At 36.8% G+C, this 21,865-nt stretch overlaps 1 protein-coding gene and 2 long non-coding RNA genes across 6 annotated transcripts in view; 1 reads left to right on the forward strand and 2 right to left on the reverse strand.

Moving 5' to 3' along the window:
* The window catches only part of LOC127881227 (exportin-T-like), a 58,988-nt gene that overhangs the window by 25,224 nt on the left and 11,899 nt on the right, over positions 1–21,865 (reverse strand). For 3 of the 4 annotated variants that reach the window (XM_052428961.1, XM_052428960.1, XM_052428959.1), the window contains exons 8-17: positions 20,216–20,485; positions 18,900–18,979; positions 18,201–18,411; positions 16,884–16,946; positions 16,086–16,157; positions 14,037–14,165; positions 11,716–11,784; positions 10,976–11,095; positions 10,124–10,218; positions 4,220–4,385 (exon numbers count right to left, since the gene is read on the reverse strand). In XM_052428961.1, the coding sequence (XP_052284921.1) occupies positions 4,220–4,385; positions 10,124–10,218; positions 10,976–11,095; positions 11,716–11,784; positions 14,037–14,165; positions 16,086–16,157; positions 16,884–16,946; positions 18,201–18,411; positions 18,900–18,979; positions 20,216–20,485 (1,275 nt within the window). The remainder of the gene's footprint in view (positions 1–4,219; positions 4,386–10,123; positions 10,219–10,975; positions 11,096–11,715; positions 11,785–14,036; positions 14,166–16,085; positions 16,158–16,883; positions 16,947–18,200; positions 18,412–18,899; positions 18,980–20,215; positions 20,486–21,865) is intronic. The other variant, XM_052428962.1, reaches the window with a different exon arrangement.
* Positions 471–2,160, reverse strand: LOC127881229 (uncharacterized). Its single transcript, XR_008049976.1, has 3 exons — positions 1,961–2,160; positions 694–818; positions 471–534 (listed from the first exon to the last, which is right to left on the reverse strand). It is a non-coding gene; the product is annotated as an uncharacterized LOC127881229 (long non-coding RNA).
* LOC127881230 (uncharacterized) lies at positions 13,562–14,037 on the forward strand. Its single transcript, XR_008049977.1, has 3 exons — positions 13,562–13,640; positions 13,825–13,916; positions 13,963–14,037. It is a non-coding gene; the product is annotated as an uncharacterized LOC127881230 (long non-coding RNA).

Here is a 21,865-nt window from a genome sequence, read left to right on the forward strand (position 1 = left end):
GAAGAGATCGGTCAAATATTGAAGGCGCTATGAGAAACTGTCACCAAAGTGTGACCTTGAGAAAATTTATTATTAGCCTTGGTGAACTTGACCCCAGTGACTACAAATCTCATCATAAGGTAGAGGTCTATTCAAGGTACTTACATGCCAAATATGAAGAGATCGGTAAAGTATTGAAGGTGCTATGAGAAACTGTAACAAAAGTGTGACGGAAAAATCTATTATTAGCCTTGGTGACCTTGACCCCAGTGACCTCAAACAACATCAAAAGGTACAGGTCCATGCAAGGTATCTACATGCAAAATATGAAAGAGATCGGTAAAGTATTGAAGGTGCTATGAGAAACTGTAAAAAAAAATCTATTATTAGCCTTGGTGACATTGACCCCAGTGACCTCAAACGTCATCAAAAGGTAGAGGTCCATGCAAGGTATCTACATGCCAAATATGAAAGAGATCAGTAAAGTATAAAAGGTGCTATGAGAAACTGTAACAAAAGTCTATTATTAGCCTTGGTGACCTTGACCCCAGTGACCTCAAACGTCATCAAAAGGTAGAGGTCCATGCAAGGTATGTACATGCCAAATATGAAAGAGATCAGTAAAGTATTGAAGGTGCTATGAGAAACTGTAACAAAAGAGTGACGGAAAAATCTTTTATTAGCCTTGGTGACCTTGACCTTGACTCCAGTGACCTCAAACGTCATCAAAAGGTAGAGGTCCATGCAAGGTATCTACATGCCAAATATGAAAGAGATCGGTAAAGTATTGAAGGTGCTATGAGAAACTGTAACAAAAGTCTATTATTAGCCTTGGTGACCTTGACCATGACCCAATGACCTCAAACGTCATCAAAAGGTAGTGGTCCATTCAAGGTATCTACATGCCAAATATGAAAGAGATCGGTTAAGTATTGAAAGCTATGAGAAACTGTAACAAAAGTCTATTATTAGCCTTGGTGGCCTTGACCCCAGTGACCTCAAACATCATCAAAAGGTAGAGGACCGTGCAAGGTATCTACATGTCAAATGAGAAAGAGATTGGTAAAGTATTGAAGGTGCTATGAGAAACTGTACAAGTCTATTATTAGCCTTGGTGACCTTGACCCCAGTGACCTCAAATGTCATCAAAAGGTAGAGGTCCATGCAAGGTACCTACATGCCAAATATGAAAGAGATCGGTAAAATATTGAAGGTGCTATGAGAAACTGTAACAAAAGGGTGACGGAAAATCTATTATTAGCTTTGGTGACCTTGACTCCAGTGACCTCAAATGTCATCAAAAGGTAAAGGTCCATGCAAGGTATCTACATGCCAAATATGAAAGAGATCAGTAAAGTATTGAAGGTGCTATGAGAAACTGTAACAAAAGTCTATTATAAGCCTTGGTGACCTTGACCCCAGTGACCTCAAACGTCATCAAAAGGTAGAGATCCATGCAAGGTATCTACATGCCAAATATGAAAGAGATCAGTAAAGTATTGAAGGTGCTATGAGAAACTGTAACAAAAGTCTATTATTAGCCTTGGTGACCTTGACCCCAGTGACCTCAAACGTCATCAAAAGGTAGAGATCCATGCAAGGTATCTACATGCCAAATATGAAAGAGATCGGTAAAGTATTGAAGGTGCTATGAGAAACTGTAACAAAAGTCTATTATAAGCCTTGGTGACCTTGACCCCAGTGACCTCAAAAGTAATCAAAAGGTAGAGGTCCATGCAAGGTATCTACATGTCAAATGAGAAAGAGATTGGTAAAGTATTGAAGGTGCTATGAGAAACTGTAACAAGTCTATTATTAGCCTTGGTGACCTTGACCCCAGTGACCTCAAACGTCCTCAAAAGGTAGAGGTCCATGCAAGGTACCTACATGCCAAATATGAAAGAGATCGGTAAAGTATTGAAGGTGCTATGAGAAACTGTAACAAAAGGGTGACGGAAAATCTATTATTAGCCTTGGTGACCTTGACCCCAGTGACCTCAAAAGTCATCAAAAGGTAGAGGTCCATGCAAAGTATCTACATGCCAAATATGAAAGAGATCGGAAAAGTATTGAAGGTGCTATGAGAAACTGTAACAAAAGTGTGACCGTACGGAAGTACGGAAGTGCGGAAGGACAAACTGGCAACTATATGCTCCCCATATATGTATATGTGGGGAGCATAAAAATATACAAAACAAACTAGTGTAAAATAGCAAGGTTGTGTGCCCTTCTCCCTTTTGCGCCCCTCTGTTCCTCTTTCATGGTCACCACAAAGTGTGAAAACCTTTTTTTAATTTAATATATCAGAGGGGTGATAAAGGTGTGAGTCTGAGGGGACGAAAATTCTGTAGACTGATCTTGACTACCCGAATCGCGTGCATTACGCAATGACAGACCTTAAAACAGATTTTTAAATAAACACAATCTTAAACTTATCAACAAGATTTTTGTATGAAAATCTTTTTAAAATCACTTAACAATAACATGTTATGCAAAGTCACCAGTATAAATTGTGATCAAAATCAATGAGTGTTTCGATACCTGTAAACGATGACGGCAATCTTTCGTTTGAAGTCAATGCCTTTAAATTCTTCATAAGGTCACCAATGTTACAGTGTTCAACTAACAACAATTTACCACAGTTTACGTAGTTCAATATTTTTTGACATGAATAGAATATGACTTCAGCCTTACCAAGACAGTTGATCTTCCGTACCCATTTAGAAAGTGGTATCGCTTTCTGATTTATATCCACTGTTGTTTCTTCCCTTTCCCATTTAAATTTGTTTTTCAATAATTGTTAAATCTCCGAGATTTTGTGAGATACATTTGTTCGTCTGCATTAACGCTTCACAAAGTGACCATTTGCCATTCTATACATAGATGGTGATGTCACTACGTTATTGTCACCTCTATACTAAGACGCATCACATTCCCCTGGTTTGGGGAATTATGCTTCCGCCAAAGTAGTTCTGTGTAGGAATGAAAATGTTAATAATAAAAGAAAATCGTTTTTTAGTGTGTGTTTAAAACGGAATGTTGTTTAAAGAAATGTTATTTAATTATGTTTAACTGTGATTTTGAATCTCTATTAAGACTGATAGCAATTATCAGAATCACAATTACCTGACCTACTTTCGCTTTCACTTTTCACTCGTAAAAGAAGTGCTACCCTCAATTCCTTTCGCGTTAGTACACAGGTCAGTAAGACCTGTGTGTACACAATGGACCATTTGCAATCAAATCAGCAAAGAAATATTAAACACATTTTAAAAGACTGATTTTAATTGGAAAATTGGGAAACGACAGCCAATGACATCGCTCGTTAAAAAAAATGCTAAGACAGAATACCAGTGTAATATGCGGGGAAGTTTCGCAGGCCGCAGATTTTTCGGGCCGCTTATGAAATACACCCGCGGATTCGGTTATACTTTCACCCATTTTTTTTCGAATTGATGCGAATCGCGGAAATTTCCACGGACAACCCGATTCGCGGATCCGCAGAAAAATCACACCCCTGTATATTAAAGCAAAAATTATTAAACAATGAATGAAAATTGTATTGGTACAATTGGTTAATATGGAGTATTCACATGTAAAAAACAAGTTTTAACTGCCTACCTCATACATTGGAATGGGAATGTAAATAAGATATAACAAGAGTGCCAAACAGTCACAAGATAAGCCCATTTTAAGGTTTTGGACAACTTGATAACTTTACCATGACCCATATTTGAACTTGACCTACATATCATCTAGGCACAACTTCTGACTAAATTTGGTGAAGATCAGATAAAAACTACTTCAATTAGAGAGCGGACACCATGCTAAATGCTTGAAATGCACTAAGTGACCTTGTAACCTAGTTTTTGACCCTGCATGACCCATATTCGAACTTGACCTAGTCATTGTCCAGATACAACTTTTGACCAAGTTTGGTGAAGATCGGATAAAAACTACTTCAATTAGAGAGCGGACACCATGCTAAATGATTGAAATGCACTAAGTGACCCCGGGACCTAGTTTTTGACAAGGCATAACCCATATTCGATCTTGACCTAGATATTGTCTAGATAAAACTTCTGACTAAGTTTGGTGAAGATCGGATGAAAAATATTTGAATTAAAGAGTGGAAACTGCTGTGGAGGCCGCCCGCCCAACCGCCCGCCCGCCGCCAAAGTGAAACTATAATACATCCCGTTTTTTTAAAACGGGCATATAAAAATGAACATCATCATACTTCAGGTGGAAAATTGCTGGACACAATAAGATTTCCCGCAGTTTCATACAGGAAGAGCTGATCCTCATTGCTAAGGAGATGCTGGTACCCGTTGTCAGGAGTGTTCAGAGTCAGGAGGTCCCCAATCTGCTTGAAGATGTCATCAATATAATTCTGTACTTGGCTCCTGTAGACAATAAGACTTATAAATTTCTGAAGATAAATTAATAATATTTATTTTCGCGGAAACGAATGTTGTTTGCTGGTTTCTATAGATACGATTACGGATGTAACGTTATGTACGGAATGCTTCGGTTGAGTTCGTTAAAACAATGAAATTACGCATTTCCGTACCACGTGATATTACGTCATTCCGCCTTTTGCAAACTGCCTGTGCTTTTGTTCGGATCGTAAACAAACTTAATTTAAATTAAATCTCGAATCATCTCAAATAATGCCGCGTGGAACAAAGCGGAAATTACCGGAAAATGTGGAAGAGGTTGGAGATGACGATACCCGGCTCTTACAACCGGATCCAGGTAGAGGCTTTATTGATTTTGAGAAGATAATAGATCTAAGGGCATTTAAAATCGTTCCTCCTATTAATACACGTAACGTTGAGGGGTGCGGTGTTAGCGGGGAATCAACTCTTAAGTTTCCCGGTAATCGAAAATACAATAAAAGTTCAATCTCTTGCTTCGGCTATTAATCAGGGTCAAAACATGATATAGTTGTCAGGAATTAACGCGCTTATCAAACGATGACTTGGCTGCGCACGTGCCAGCCGCATTGAAACAACAAATTTCTAGAGGCGAATATGTCAATTTGGCTGTTAAAAGGTGCCTTCGAATTATCCGCTTTTTGTAACGGTAGTGTTTTGCAACTTTCGGCAGAGGGCACTCTTGAACAGCGCCCTAAGGAGTGTAGGGATAAAATTCATAACATCGAACGGTGGTCGGACGCTTTCTTGATTTATGCGTCACTCTACCATAGCACGCGACGCGATAAAGTGCAGGAGATTTTGCATTAACTTTCCCTGTAATGACCTACTTAATCTCGCACCATCGCCGGTGAATAGCAAAATATTACTTGAATATTTAACATCGTATAATTCTACAGATCGAAATGACCTTTTAAATGTTTTTACAAATGGGTTTTCAATGCATTATAACGGACCCAGAGTCAGTAGATTTAGTAAAAAATTAAAGCCTGCAATCGCAAATGCTGACATAATTCAAGATAAGATAAATAAGGAGATTTTGGCGGGGAGGTTGGCTGGGCCTTTCAGCGAACAACCTTTTTCTAATTTCATGGTTTCCCCAGTTGGCTTGGTGCCAAAAAAGATACCAGGTGAATTTAGGATGATTCATCACCTTTCTTTTCCAGAGGGTCACTCGGTTAATGACTTCATTGATAAAAAATACTCATCCGCTCAGTACACAAATTTCGATGAGGCGGTTCACATGGTTCAAGATTTAGGGCGACACTGTAAACTTTTCAAAACGGATCTTAAGATTGCATCTCGCCTACTCCCATTTCGGCGAGAAGATTTCGAAATACTGGGCATACAGTTTAATGGTATGTTTTATGTGGAAAAAGCATTACCATTCGGAGCTTCAGTCAGTTGCAAAACATTTGTACAGTTTTCCTCATTCCTTGAATTCTGCGTTAAGAGTAAAATGTCATCGGGCAAGCTTATACACTATTTAGACGATTTTCTGGGTGGCGATAAATCTGAGCTAGGTTGCCGCAAGGTGATGGATTCGTTTATCAATTGCATGCACGAGCTAAACGTGCCGTTAGCCACGGAGAAAACAGAAGGGCCCACGGAAATAATCGTGTTCTTAGGCTTAGAATAAGATTCGGCGGAACTAGTAGTCCGCATTCTTAAATAAAAATCGTAGAGTTACGGGAAAAAATTCACACCATCGTGCAGAAACAAAAAAATAAAAATAAAAAATAACCTAAAGCAAGTTCAATCGTTAATAAGGTCTCTTAACTTCGTGTGCAGGGCAATCCCAGTCGGCCGCCCGTTTTGATTAATTAACACCACCTGTGACATAACAAAAGCATTCCACCGCATACGTATAACACGTGCTGTTAGGCAAGACCTCGAAATGTGGTTGACATTTTTGCGCGATTACAACGGCGTGTCGTTTTTCCATGACCGATACTGGATATTCAATGTTGACACTGAATTGTTTACAGATAGTGCTGGCGGGTCTGGTCTCGGTTTTTGGGATTTATTTTAAAGGTCACTGGTGTAACGCTCGTTGGCCTAATTTATGGCGGCAAAAGGGCGTAACTAGTGACATAACTGTTCTCGAATTATTTCCAATTGTAGTTGCACTGTTTCTCTGGGCGAGGATTTAAAAAATAAAAATATTATGTTCAACAATTTTCGATCTGCATATAGTCTAAACAACAATTGGCCCGCGGATAAACAACATGTTGTTCTCTTTGTAGCCTATTGTTTTGAAAAGGGTCTATCACCTAAATCTATCAAGAGCTACATTTCTGGATTGAGTTATATTCATAAATACATGGGCTAGTACGATATAAGTAACATTTTTTGTAGTGAAGTAAATGCTTGAGGGCTGTTCTCGCTCGCGACAAACGGTTGATACGCGGGCACCAATCACTCGCAAGGTCTTGACGGTTATTATCTCGCAATTAGCAAAGGTGTGTTATAATGACTTCCAGCGCTCACTATTCAATGCTATGTTTACTCTGGCATATTTCGGTCCGTTCCGAGTCAGTGAATTGGTAGCAACAGCAACATACAGTTATCAGTTGCAAATAGCCCACGTTAGGGTCACGGGGGATAAACACGCCATAATGGTCACACTCAGGAAACATAAAACAAATCAGCGCGGTATTCCTGTCACAATTAGGATCCCATACGAGCCGGAGTCTGCGTTGTGTCCAGTTCGGTCGTTTACAGACTACCTCGCAGTGCGACCCCATAAAGTCGGTCCATAACCTTAGCGACTATGAATCAACACATTGGCTCGAATGGACTCTGGGTTTCAGGCGTAGTATATCAACCTAATTTAAAGGTTAGGTTTTAAAAATAGTAGCAATGCAGCAGGGAAAAAACTTGTATAGCGCTTATTGGTATTAAATGTCCGAGATGTATTAAATGTCCGAGTTATGTCCGAGTTAAAAAGTGTGTAATGGTCAAGCGACCATTGGTATTACATGTCCGTGGTATTAAATGTCCGAGTTAAAAATTGTGCAATGGTCAAGTGACCATTGGTATTTAATGTCCGAGTTAAAAAGTGCGTAATGGTCAAGTGACCATTGGTAAAGTGTGTAATGGTCAAGTGACCATTGGTACTAAATGTCCGAGTTAAAAAGTGTGCAATGGTCAAGTGACCATTGGTATAAAAAGTGGTATGATCGCAAGTGTAGCGATCAAGTAAAAGTGTGATAAGTAAAAGTGTGATCGCAGATCAATCGCTGGGGTCGGCTGCGCGCTGAAAAGTTTACCAAGCACGAAATAGTGCGCTTATTGGTATTAAATGTCCGAGATATATTAAATGTCCGAGTTATGTCCGAGTTAAAAAGTGTGTAATGGTCAAGTGACCATTGGTATTAAATGTCCGTGGTATTAAATGTCCGAGTTAAAAATTGTGTAGTGGAAAGGGAACAATGGTATTTAATGTCCGAGTTAAAAAGTGCGTAATGGTCAAGTGACCATTGGTAAAGCGTGTAATTGTCAAGTGACCATTGGTACTAAATGTCCGAGTTAACAAGTGTGTAATGGTCAAGTGACCATTGGTATAAAAAGTGGTATGATCGCAGGTGTAGCGCTCAAGTAAAGTGTGATAAGTAAAAGTGTGATCGCACATCAATCGCTGGGGTCGGCTGCGCGCGAAAAAGTTTACCAAGCACGAAATAGTGTCGGGGTTGATCGATTCCGCGACGCCAGGGTTTTTTAGGAGCGGTGGTGTGCATCTGTCGGATGTTGGCCTCGAATCGTATTTGGATTGCATTCGCGACGTCATCTTAAAGTTCTGTTAAAGGGCTAATCCAGAATTTGTGGGGGATAAATTTGTGAAATTTATTGTGGCGGAAAATTCTGTTTGCCGGGGGTCGGATGGGCATGCGCATTTACACATTTATCTGAATGGACTCTGTGACTACTTGCGTAGTTTATCATCCTTGTCCTTTCGGGTAATTCCAAGTTATTAAAGTTTAAGCTTTAACAAAATAAAAAATAGTAGCAATACCGTAGGGTAAAAAACGTTTAGGTGTCAAATCGCTGGCTGAGCGATAAGTTGTATTTTAATGTCCGATTAAGTTTGTAAAAATGTACAAGTAATATTATCACAAGTGTGGCGATAAAAGTGATCACAAGTGTAGTGATCAAGTAAAAGTATTATCGCAAGTGCGAAAAAGTGTGATCACAAGTGTAGTGATCAATGTCCGATTAAGTATATTATCGCAAGTGCGAAAAAGTGTGATCACAAGTGTAGTGATCAATGTCCGATTAAGTATGTAAAAGGTACCAGTAAAAGTATTGAATCACAAGTGTAGTGATCAAGTAAAGTGCGCAAAAAGTGTGATCACAAGTGTAGTGATCAATGTCCGATTAAGTATGTAAAAGATCACAAGTGTAGTGATCAAGTAAGTGTTATCGCAAGTGCGCAAAAGTGTGATCACAAGTGTAGTGATCAATGTCCGATTAAGTATGTAATTCGCAAGTGCGAAAAAAGTGTGATCACAAGTGTAGTGATCAAGTAAAAGTTTTAGTGTGTCATTAAAAGTGTCATGGCGATAATCATGTAAAAGTGGATCCAATGGTCAAGCGATTGGTAGAACTAGGTTTAGCCCAGCAAAGTATATGGTTCTTCCTAGTTCGGTCGCTTGATGAGCAATAGCATTTTTTATTTTGGGTACGCGGTGTTGCTACTATAACGGTGTTACTTCACGTTTTGTAATTTTATCGTGTGCTCATCAACCTCCGGTAGGTATATTTTCAAAGTAACAGGTTTCCACGAGTGAGTAGCCGATCTTTCGTTGGGCTCGTGGTTACCACCAGCTGTTTTTTCGCTGCGGCCTTTTATATCCCACTTTATACTCGTATTATATATTAAAGAGATCTGTTAGTGAATACTTTGTGCATTCTATTACATTTTTGTGATGTTTATTGGGAGGCAAAATATTTTGGAATCAGTTCATTAAACTAGTTAAATGGAGTATTGTGTTGTTTTATCGTTGCAGTCGTAAAATAAATTGTTGATGATAATCTGTCGTCAAACAATAATTAGTTATATTGATGCACAAAAACAAACATAGACTATTGTGTACAGAAAACAATTTTAGAACAAGTTGTATAAATTTAACAAGTAGTAAATTGAGGATTTTTTTTCAAATAATTCAAATTTGGAAAAATAACCCAATGTTTATAATGGTTATAATAATATTGGTAATTGTTCCTTTAAACAGACTCTTTTATTAAAGGAAACAAACAGCTTACCTCTTAATCACTAGATAGAATATGAATAATTGAATAGTTATGATAAATACACTAATAAACCATGCCATTTTTTGTAGTCCATATCCAAATGCAAAGTTAATAACTGATGCAGACTTATTACTCTGCATGTTCATTTTAGCAAGAGTGATTAATTCCATCAAACATCTGAATACTGTTCACAATCAATATAATCTTTTGCTTTCAATAAATTAGTATTTGTGCTTAAAATTGGATTTTGAGTATATGGCAGATTTTTGAATATATGAATATTTGATCCGTGCCCTACAAAATAAATCTTTAATGTGACAAGCATCTTTATAGTTGAGTTTTTTAACTCAAGACCAACTAAAATTGGGGTCAAAGTTCTATCTTTGTTTACTACTACATTTGTTCCATTTAACAAGTATAAATTCCTATTCATTAACATTGCAACAACATACTTCAAGCCCTTGATAAATCGTGAGAAGAGATACGCAGTCCTGCTTCGCACCTGGCCATTCCTGTGATGAAAACCCCGCTCATCCATAAAGGCCATCTGCAACATACATGAATATATCATACAACATAGAATGTAGGAGAATTAAGAGGCTTCTTCTACCATGGTCACTTAACGTATGAACGAAAAAAATAAATATTTGAAACATGAACTGTAATATGACCCAAGAGATGTTTGTTTAACCTGATTGCCCCCCCCCCCTCCCTCCCAACTTCCACTTGCAGCTCAGTTGCCAATAATTGCAAAGTTAACTTTCATCATATTGCATGCCCCTGTTACCTTGACATTTCCTCACTGTATAAATATAGGGTGTTGTTTTTGTCATTAGGAGACTGACAAGAAGACTAATGTATATGATCCTTGGTTTAAGTGTTGTATTCATGATGTATATAAATGTATTCATGCTCCAAGCCCCTATGAGTTTGACCTCTGACTATTTCACCTATACTCTTCTCTCTTTCTTTTCCTTTCTTTCCTTTGAATTAACAAGCATAAAACCTGACCAAAGCCTTCAGTATATCCTTCGGAAACAAAAAGCCCATTGATCACCCTTTGACCTTAAACTGCAGTCCTCTGGTCTTCTTTTCTTTCATGTTAGAAGCCCCAGTGATTGTGCCTTTCGACTCAAAATCAATAGTCAACTTCCTTTCCACCCAAATAGTCTGCATACCAAGTAACATGAAGGTATGCCAAAGTGTTTTATAAATATAATTTACCTACCAAATAATAGATCAACATACGGACCAACAAACAGGTGTGAAGCAATAAACCCCCACTTTTGATTCTGACAACTCACCAGGACATCAGGAATGTGCTGTTGCTCACACTGGAAGAATCTGTCGTAGCGTACTACTGTCTCAAAGAAATGGATCATCACGATCATGTGACCCTGACAGCTCACTCTGCTCGTCACAAGCTGAAATCAAGTGCAACATAGAGTACACATTTTTTATATTGAGGCAATCAAGGAACTACTCCTTAAAAGCAAAAGCATTTATTATAAGTTATGAGTGCTTAATAAAATAACTAGAAGCTTAAACAATGGGTTGATTTTCTTAACACCCAGTACTTTATTGTAAAGGGTATGCAAGTAAAAGCTGGGGAAGCTGACTGGTGTCATTAAATTAGAAGTTACCATTGTGATAATAAAATGCTTTAACCCTTTGCATGCTGGGAAATTTGTTGTCTGCTAAAATGTCGTCTGCAGAATTTCTAAAATTAGCATTTTCTTCGATTTTTTTCAAAGAATACTATCAGAATAGCAGTTTGGATCCTGATGAGACGCCACGTTCTGTGGCGTCTCATCTGGATCCAAACTGTTTGCAAAGGCCTTTAAAATTCGGTTCCCGCACTGAAATGGTTAAATGCATTATGAATAAATAATTGAAGTGTAGTAGTATCTGAGTCTATAAATAAAAAAACTCACATTACAGATCAATTAACCATTATTCAGAAATAATCAGTTGAATGTATGAGTAATTTATTCAATCATTTAACATTATGGATCAATTCATATTCAGGAGGAGTGTTTCCTACCAATCTCATCATGTCGTGTATGGCTGATGCCTTGGCAGGATCACCAGAAAAATGCTGTCCTACAGGTGTCTGCAAATACAAAAATACGCGACTATTATAACCTGTAATTTGTGACAAGATGGTCCCTTTCCATGTATGTGGATACACTGCAATAACATTTTTTTTTCAAATGCCTGAACAGAACTAGAGCTTCTCAAAGTAGTCACCAATACTTACCCCCCCCCCCCCCCCCCCCAGTAAAAAACAAGATATGTGCCATTCCATTTTTGTCTCATGACTCCACATACGTAAAAAATTTCAGACTTGATCTGAAAGTCATGCAGGTATACTCACATACACAAAATCAGGTAAATATCTGCAATCATTTAGGGATAAAGTCCAGAAAACTGTTATTCTAGAGAAAATGTCTTAATCCAAGGATTCGAACAAAACTGGAACTTGAACAGTAATTCCGTTTGGTAGACTCACATACCAAACCTAAGGTCAATATCAGAGTGTTTTGGAAAAATGATCAAGAAAAGCATTATTTAAAGAAAATTTCTACCTGTAACTTTGACAAAAATCAACAAAAACAAAACAAAACTCAAATTTGATCTACAAGTCATGTAGATAGATCTCACACCATAAATCAGGTAAATATCTGCAAGCGTTTAGCAAAAAATCCATAAAACTGTTTTTGTAGAAAACATTTCTAAATTCAATGCCCATAACTTTGACAAAATTCAATAAACCAAAACAAAACTTGATTTTGATCTGTAACTCATGCAGTTAGACCCACATAACAAAAATTTGGTAAATATCTCTTATTTTTAAAAGAAAAAATCCAAGAACGGCATGCAAAAAAGACGGAAAGTCAAACAACTGAATGCTAGCCTACCTGTGACATGAAAATTCCCCCACCCTCAGTCACAAAACCCCCACCATCTAGTCGAAAAAACCGACCAACTGAGGTCCCCTCACCCCAACACAAACTCTCTAGCAACCACATGTTGTAAACTGGAGCAAGTTGAAATAATCATGTTGTTGGATTTCTAACACCAGCAATTTTTAAACACAGAGAAAAAACATTTGCAATTAAACAACTTCATTTTAAAGGGGCCTTTTCACAGATTTTGGTATTTTTTTAACTTATTCATTAAATGCTTTATATGGATAAATGTAAACATTGGATCGTAAAAGCTCCAGTAAAAATCAAGAAAAAAATTAAAAAAAGGAAAAGAACATTGCCTGGAGCAGGTTTCGAACCAGTGACCCCTGGAGTCCTGCCAGAGTCCTGAAGTAAAAACGCTTTAGTCTACTGAGCTATTCCGCCGAGTACACATTCTTGACGTATTTTATACATTATATAAGCAATCTTCGTAATTTCACAAAATTTAACGACAAAAACAGAACTCTCCAAATTATTCAATCGTTTCGCGTTGCAACGCTTTATAATTTTTAGGTTTTAAAATCGTCAAAAGATGCATATAATGGCTATATTAGAGCATGGTTAATGTTCAGTATTACTGTTTCCTCACAAATATCATAACTAAAACGAAAACTTACGAATCTGAAACAACTTTTTTCAATTTTGTCAATTTACCAAAGCGTGAAAAGATCCCTTTAAAGAATGATGCATCCAAAATGGAATGTTGAATGTTGGATGTTGAAAACAGTATGAATACTTCTTCCCACAGTTTCTTGGAACCCATTGGTGTATAACAAAGCTGCTCCTTATACTTACAGACAGTGCCTCCCCCAGGTTATACAGCAGGGTGATGTATACTTACAGGCAGTGCCTCCCCCAGGTTATACAGCAGGGTGATGTATACTTTCAGGCAGTGCCTCCCCCAGGTTATACAGCAGGGTGATGTATACTTACAGGCAGTGCCTCCCCCAGGTTATACAGCAGGGTGATGTATACTTACAGGCAGTGCCTCCCCCAGGTTATACAGCAGGGTGATGTATACTTTCAGGCAGTGTCTCCCCCAGGTTATACAGCAGGGTGATGTATACTTTCAGGCAGTGCCTTCCCCAGGTTATACAGCAGGGTGATGTATACCTACAGGCAGTGCCTCTCCCAGGTTATACAGCAGGGCGATGTATACTTACAGGCAGTGCCTCCCCCAGGTTATACAGCAGGGTGATGTATACTTACAGGCAGTGCCTCCCCCAGGTTATACAGCAGGGTGATGTATACTTACAGGCAGTGCCTCCCCCAGGTTATACATCAGGGTGATGTATACTTACAGGCAGTGCCTCCCCCAGGTTATACAGCAGGGTGATGTATACTTACAGGCAGTGCCTCCCCCAGGTTATACAGCAGGGTGATGTATACTTACAGGCAGTGCCTCCCCCAGGTTATACAGCAGGGTGATGGCCACCTCAATGTCCTTCAGCTCCATGTTCTCCCACTGAGACAGAGTGCGGGTCACCAGTGTGTGCACTGTGACCAGAACTAGCTGCTCGTCCTGCAACATGGAAAGTTTCAAACATAATGTTTATATTCTGAAAAACTGGCCAAAAATATTCATAGGCCATATTTATCATGGTAAACTGAAATTCTTCTTGTTTGCAATATTTGCTCATTGGTAGACATTACATAATGGATAAGCATTGACAGAATCAGGGAAAGAAACGTAAATTGCCACACTGCATAAAACCATAATGCATGTTTTAACCACCCGCTCTTTAAAAAAAAATCAGTCATATTACATACAATTAACCTTCTCAAACTCCTTCTATACTACCAATGCTAAGTGCAAATACTTCTCAAAGTAAGCATCAAATGCCCTACTTAAAGTAGCAGGCTTTTTACCAGGGTCTAAGGCCAGGGATGCCAGTGTGCATGAATGTCAATTTCAGGGTTGTTTCTGTGCGTGTTTTTCCTAAACTAGGGTACACATGTACTTTAATTTCAAAAGTTTGCAAATAACCCTGAGCTTGAATTTCTTTGAATGCTTGTAGGTCCAAACAAATTAATAGAGAAAATGTGTAACTCAAAAAAAAAATGCAATAGAATTGCCAACTGAGGGTCTTTGCCCATATGTCTTAACACAAGAAACCGTCGGAGACTGGTGATGCACCTCAAAGTTTTTTTTTGTCACAATATTGCACTATATATTCAGATAAAAGGAAAAGTCTCGAGGGCACAGTAGTTAGGTGGACAATAATTTTTTAATAGAAAATTTCAAAGGGCCATAACTCTGTGAAAAATCATCCGACCAGAACCCGCTGATAATATGCACATCTCCTCTTGGTAGTGAAGCTTCCCATAAAGTTTCATTGAATTCCGGTCATTAGTTGCTGAGAAATAGCCCAGACTAGAATTGCACTATATGTACAGTTAATGGAAAATTTCAAAGGGCCATAACTCTGTGAAAAATCATCCGACCAGAACCCGCTGATAATATGCACATCTCCTCTTGGTAGTGAAGCTTCCCATAAAGTTTAATTGAATTCCGGTCATTAGTTGCTGAGAAATAGCCCAGACTAGAATTGCACTATATGTACAGTTAATGGAAAATTTCTAAAATTTCAAAGGGCCATAACTCTGTGAAAAATCATCCGACCAGAACCCGCTGATAATATGCACATCTCCTCTTGGTAGTGAAGCTTCCCATAAAGTTTCATTGAATTCCGGTCATTAGTTGCTGAGAAATAGCCCGGACAAAAATTGTGCACTGAAGGACAAACTAGACAGACGCACACACGGACAGACGAAGCGGCGACTATATGCTCCCCCCAAAATAAATTTTGGGGGAGCATAAAATTCCTGGGGAAAGGTTTGACTGGTAGGAGAAGAATGGCTGTATAATTAATTTTAAAACCAGCACCAAACAAGTTATGAGGCTTGGCTAGGAATTCAACCCGTTTCATTATAAATTTGACGCCCAGATGCCAATTGAGCTCGCTATCCCAGTTATGAATAAGTGGATGTTCTAATGCAGAATCTTGGTTGTTAAAACAGATACTTGGCTCCGTAATAGTTTTATCTACATCACCAAAACATTAAAAAGAAAAAAGTAGTAAAAATCTTTTTTTTAATATTCCTTTCTAATGCAGCAAACATGAAGCTAATGACTCTCAGGACCTTGACCAAGACATTCGGCTACACAACTGATTGGTAGACAAAAAGAAATTAACATTCAACATAATGAATCCCTTATATAACCAGGTGACCAAATATACATGTATAATATCGGTCTCACAGGTAACCAAATATACATGTATAATATTGGACTCACAGGTTACCAAATATACATGTATAATATTGGTCTCACAGGTAACCAAATATACATGTATACTATTGGTCTCACAGGTAACCAAATATACATGTATAATATTGGTCTCACAGGTAACCAAATATACATGTATAATATTGATCTCACCAATGAGGCCAGATTGTTGAAGATGACTTTCAACTGCTTTCTGTACTCTTGGAACATTGCCTCATCCTCTCCCTGCAAGTAAAAGATAAATATTGTACAACCTAGTAATTAACAGCATTTCATTGGATGAACAAGTGGTAGGCAAACTACAATGTATTTGACATTCTCCATTGAAAAAACGATTTTCTAGTTATATTATATATATATTTTTTAACTTTGGCAATATTATTAGTTTCTAAACGCTAAAAATAAAATATCAGGAAAGCACTTCTATGAGGTCTTTATTAAAAACTACAAATCGTATCATTTTTAAGACATCACAATTTTGAGATATTAAAAATACACTTAGTTTCACTTTTAAGCTTCAAACTTGAAGCGTAACATAGGTTTTATTATGAATTATTAAATTAGATGGACATTAAGTATGATTGTTTATCAAATTATCAGGTATGATTGTTTTCTTACTACTGCATAATGGATTTTTCACAATCTAGCGGTCATGATAGCGTTGTATCAAGGTTTAACGCGCATCAACTTTTTAATTTGAAATTCAGAGGTAAAAAACTGCCACTATACATGGTAACATACGGTATTTTAGAAAGTTTATCGTTATGGTTCTTGTGCATGGCACTTCTCTTTATAGATATCTATACACCTATAAAGTTTCAGTTTTAAATGTTAAATAGTTTAAGTGATATAGCCTGAAAAGTATGTGACAGACAGACATCACAAATTCTATATTTGTCAGCCTTTGGCAGGGGATAAATGTCAAAATAATGCAGGTTTTATAGAACTTACCTCATGGTCGAAATTGTAGGACTCATCAAACTTCATCTTGTTTATCACTACAATCAACAGCGTCTGCAATGATGATAAATTGAATCATAAATAAAGCAAAATCAATGTCAATCCCATACTGTTTGAAGAACAAGACAGCAATGATGGCACTAAGCGCTAACATGAATTTGAGGTCAAACAATTGCCGCATATTGACATGTCGACCTAATTTTTGGACACACATGACACAAATTTCAACTTGACATCTGAATTGTAATCATAAACATTCTGAATAAGTTTAATCAAGATTACGTTATAAACGTAGCCTCAATGAAAGTAACAGAAATTTTCTAATATTTGACCTAGTGACCATGTTTTTGAATGATATTGACCCAAATTTGAAATATACCTTGATATTATTATGATACTTTCAACTTACTTTGATCATGATTGGTTAATGAACATGGCTTTTACAGTTATTGTGATTTTTCTCAGGATTGATCTGATGACCCAGATTTTGGGCGCACAGGATCCAGAATCATAATCAGTTTTGATATTGTACAAACACAAAACTGATCAAGTTTAATAGAGATTGTGTCATAAATTTTTTATCTAAAATTTTTACAATATTTTGTTCGAGTTTACCTCATGGCCTAGTATTTTGATGTACTGAAATCATATTTGACATCAACAAAAATATGATCAGGATAAACCCTCTAAGCAAGTTCATTTTTTCTGATTTGACCTTGTGACATAGTTTTTGGATGCACATGACCCTTTAACAAAAGCACCCTAAACATTTTAAAGATGAATATTATGACCATATTTCATCAAGATGTGGACTCGAGCCTGTTTTTTTTTCTAAGATGTAGGTAAATGCTTACCTAGTTGTTGGACACACATGACCCAGATTCAACTTGGCCTTAATATTTCCAAGATTAATATTCTATGCATGTTTCATATATAACTGGATAAATATTGTTGCCTCTAGTGTAATAATGAGCTTAAAGTAGATAAAATATTTTATTAACTCCTTCAGTGATGGAACCGAATTTTGAAGGCCTGTGCAAACAGTTTGGATCCAGATGAGACGCCACAGAACGTGGCGTCTCATCAGGATCCAAACTGTTTGCTATTCTGATAGTATTCTTTGAAAAAAAATCGAAGAAAATGCTAATTTTAGAAATTTAGCAGACAACATTTTAGCAGACGACAAATTTCCCAGCATGAAAAGGGTTAATTACAAGGTGACAGCAATAGCTAATCATGAGCACTTTGTTCTAAAAATACAACATATCTATAATTAAATTCCAACCACAGCACAGCAAACAGAATTACCTCAATGTTTTCACGCTGTTTTGCAGATAATGGTGTCATCTGCTTTAACAGCGATATATAGTCAGTGGTAAAGCACGCCACTGCCCCAGACACATCATCATCTTCGTTACCTAGGAAACGGAACATCAGGGGCACCTTACTCTCGATTGCTGCTAGCGTATCTTTCGCGGCTTGCAGGTTGGTCTTTGTGAGCCTTGAAAGAGAAATGATGCTGTCATGAGAGACAGCGTGTAACTGGTATTTGTCTTTTTTTAAGTGTGTAATCAGGGAAGAGTACAAAGCAACCAAAAACAATCAATACACAATGGGAAACACATAAATTCCAGCTACCAATTGGACTCAATAGATGGGTAAACAATTACATAACATAATTTCTGAATGCCTGAATGAGCAATTAGATTTAGCAATAAATTATGTTACAGAGGAAAACATACTGAATGTCTCTGTAATTAGAGGCAATTATCTAGGGAGTATCAGACAACTCAAAATATCATTTTGCATCTACTGCTCACATAAAGTTTACACTTTGTCCTTCATTTTTTTTTATTTAACAGTCAAACGACCAAGCAATATGCAAGACTTTCAAGTGTTCTTTTTTATAGATCTAGAAGCCAACAACTAATTTAATGGGACATGTACAATGAGACTCTAATTTATTAAAACCCTAGGTCAGCATTACACAAAATTTAATGTTCTCACTTTTGCCATGAGGATATCAGTTGCACTCCCATACAGTTGATCAGCTTTGACATTTTTGCCAAGAAGTCAGCATCTTCATCCTGAAATTAGTTCAGAAGTCCAAAATAATTATTGATCTTCAAATCATTCTTCTATCATTTTTAATGTTGCAAATGAAATCTTTGTCAAATGAGATAATCTCACAGGACAATCAACATACCTAGCAATAGAAATATATAGTGATAAAAGTATCTAGCAAAACAATAATATAGAGATACAAATGTTCAATATTGTTCAGCTTCGCCCCTTCACCATTCAAATAATAATTACTTCATCAGGATGTAAATAAATGATTGTATTGATTAACGATAGAACCTGTATATAAACTTTTTAAGCAAAACATTAAGGTCATGCTTGTTAACTTATAGATGCAGAATCTGTATCTTATCTAGATTTGTTGTATCTCTTCTTTCAAAAAATAATTTTGTTTCACATTCCACATGTATATAATAAATCTCTACAAGCAATATTGATAACTTAAGTTCTTTTAAAAAGCAGTATCTTGATGATAAAAATCTGCCAGCCTTTTCTTGTGTTCTTTATTAACATTTTGATGATAATATCAGAACATATTTCTGTAGACACATTCACCAAGGCACAGACAATGAAAGCTCCGAAGACATAAACATCTATCGACAGCAATCGGATAAACAGCAAAATTCAAACTTACAGTTATTTCAAAGAACTAGATTTAAATATTCCATTTTTAAGGTTTATCTTTCGCAATGTATGCCTTCATTTGAAAAATGATACTATTATTTTACAGATTTAGCATCTTCATGGGTCAACATAATAATTATTAGCAATGCAAATATGATCAAATTTTTATAAATTATGTCCATTTTATATGAATATTTGTTCTCAAACCCCTGTCCAAAATCTCTTGGCAAACTCATGCATTGTAAATCAATATCTGTAAGTCATTTGGCTAAGAATAAAACACACTACAACATCTAAATAACAAGACTATTGCCAAGCAATATATGTCCCCTACCGGCTCCAACATTGTCAGAAATATTTATTTTTGTATTTGTTGCCACAGCAACCAGAATTTTTTAAGTAGGAACAAAATGAAATGATGTGCATAATGTCCATATTGCCATCTATCCATGTTTCATATTTCATGAAAAAATATCAAGAAATTTTAAAGTTATTGCAGGATCCAGAAGTGTGACAGACTCACAGACTCACGGACTGACTGACTGACTGACTGACGGACACACAGAGCACAAACCATAAGTCCCCTCTGGTGAAACCGGTAGGGGACAAAAATCTACCTCTGAAGGATTCAAAACTCCAATATTCTCGAGCACATCCGAAAACGATTCAACAAGCTTCGTCTTTGCAATTGGGTCCATTCCTTTGCTGATAATATCATGAATGCAGTCACAGGCACTCTCTCTGAGCAGCTGGTTTGACATGAATCGAATAATCACGGGCACAAACTTGTCGTTGGCAATCAGCCCAATGTCTATCCAAGATATGTATTTTCCTATCACCTCCAAGCATGTGCATACCACTTCAGTGTTGCTCGCCTCATACTTGTTCTGAAATACGAAATCAATTATTATTCTGATAAAATTTCATTGTAATTGAGGAAATAGAAAACCAAATATATCATTAACACTGAAATTATGAATCCCACAAGATCAGGTGATGAATCTGTAGTTCCAGATATTTCTCTCAAAATGGGCACTTTTGCTAGCTTTTTAATAAAGAAAACTTCAGATATGCATTTTTCAGTAATTAACACTTTCCAGAAGATATAAGATGAACCAAGTCCAGCAAATGTTCCCCCAGTCCACCAAAATGTTGAAGTTAACTAGATGGGTAGTCCATCAGTTTTCAAGAGCCCTATGACGATCAAAAGCCCAATGTAATAACACTGAATCATTTCCCTTTATGTCTACTCCTGACATATTATCTTATTATACAGATACAAATACCAAAATAATCCATAATCAATCAACAAAAACAACAGTCAAATTGAGTTCTATAGTTAACCTTTTCCCAATTTGCTCACCAATTTTTAAAGGTGACCATCTTAAATACAGAGGTATTGGGGGAACAAAAAAATTAAATCAGTTATAATTCAAAAATGAGGTGCACAACAATTAATCCCTGAACAAACAAACTGTTCCTACAAACTCATTATGATTATTAACACAAATTATAGACAGCAATTTGTTAAATCATCAAGTGAACATGTTGACTAGTTGGATGGACAACCAAAATACAAGTCAAGTGTTGGTTTGATATTGTTATACATTTTTGAGAACTTTACGTTTAACCAGAGGATCTCTGTTCATCTTAACTTTAAAACTATATTGTGTGACCCAGGGATCATATTTTCCCGCAACATCAATCGGTCCAAATTTAAATTGGGAAAAGTGTCCGAAAATTTATATCCGAAATCATGACAAATTACGTCAAAATATATGCCATTGATTTTGCTATTAATGAAGATGGAATAATAAATGTACAAGTTAAATTCCCTTAGGCATTATCTTTAAACGGAATAAACGAGTTTTCTCATTTTGTTTTATCATTTGCTATTTCATTGACATTGGTTGTTTCGTGTGCTGTTTTATCTGACTGTTTTTCATCGTTGTCAATATTATTAGTCTGCGCAAATCTACCGATGTTTTAAATCGTTGTCAACTCGATAATAGCTTACAAACATGCATTGAACCCAACAAATGTCTGTGCGTAGGTTTGTTACTGACAATAACAAAACCAACTATTTAAGAAATAATTCATGTTCGTTATAGTTCGTAGTCGAATAACCCACGGCCGATAGTAATGATGCGTAGGGATTATATGATTTGAAACCACGCATCTTAACTTTCGGTCGTGGGTTATTCAACAACAAACAATAAAGAACACGAATTATTTCGATTCTAACACGATTTTTACTGAAGATTTAT

The sequence above is a fragment of the Dreissena polymorpha genome, chromosome 5 (genome assembly GCF_020536995.1).
Source record: "Dreissena polymorpha isolate Duluth1 chromosome 5, UMN_Dpol_1.0, whole genome shotgun sequence".
Taxonomy (NCBI): domain Eukaryota; kingdom Metazoa; phylum Mollusca; class Bivalvia; order Myida; family Dreissenidae; genus Dreissena; species Dreissena polymorpha.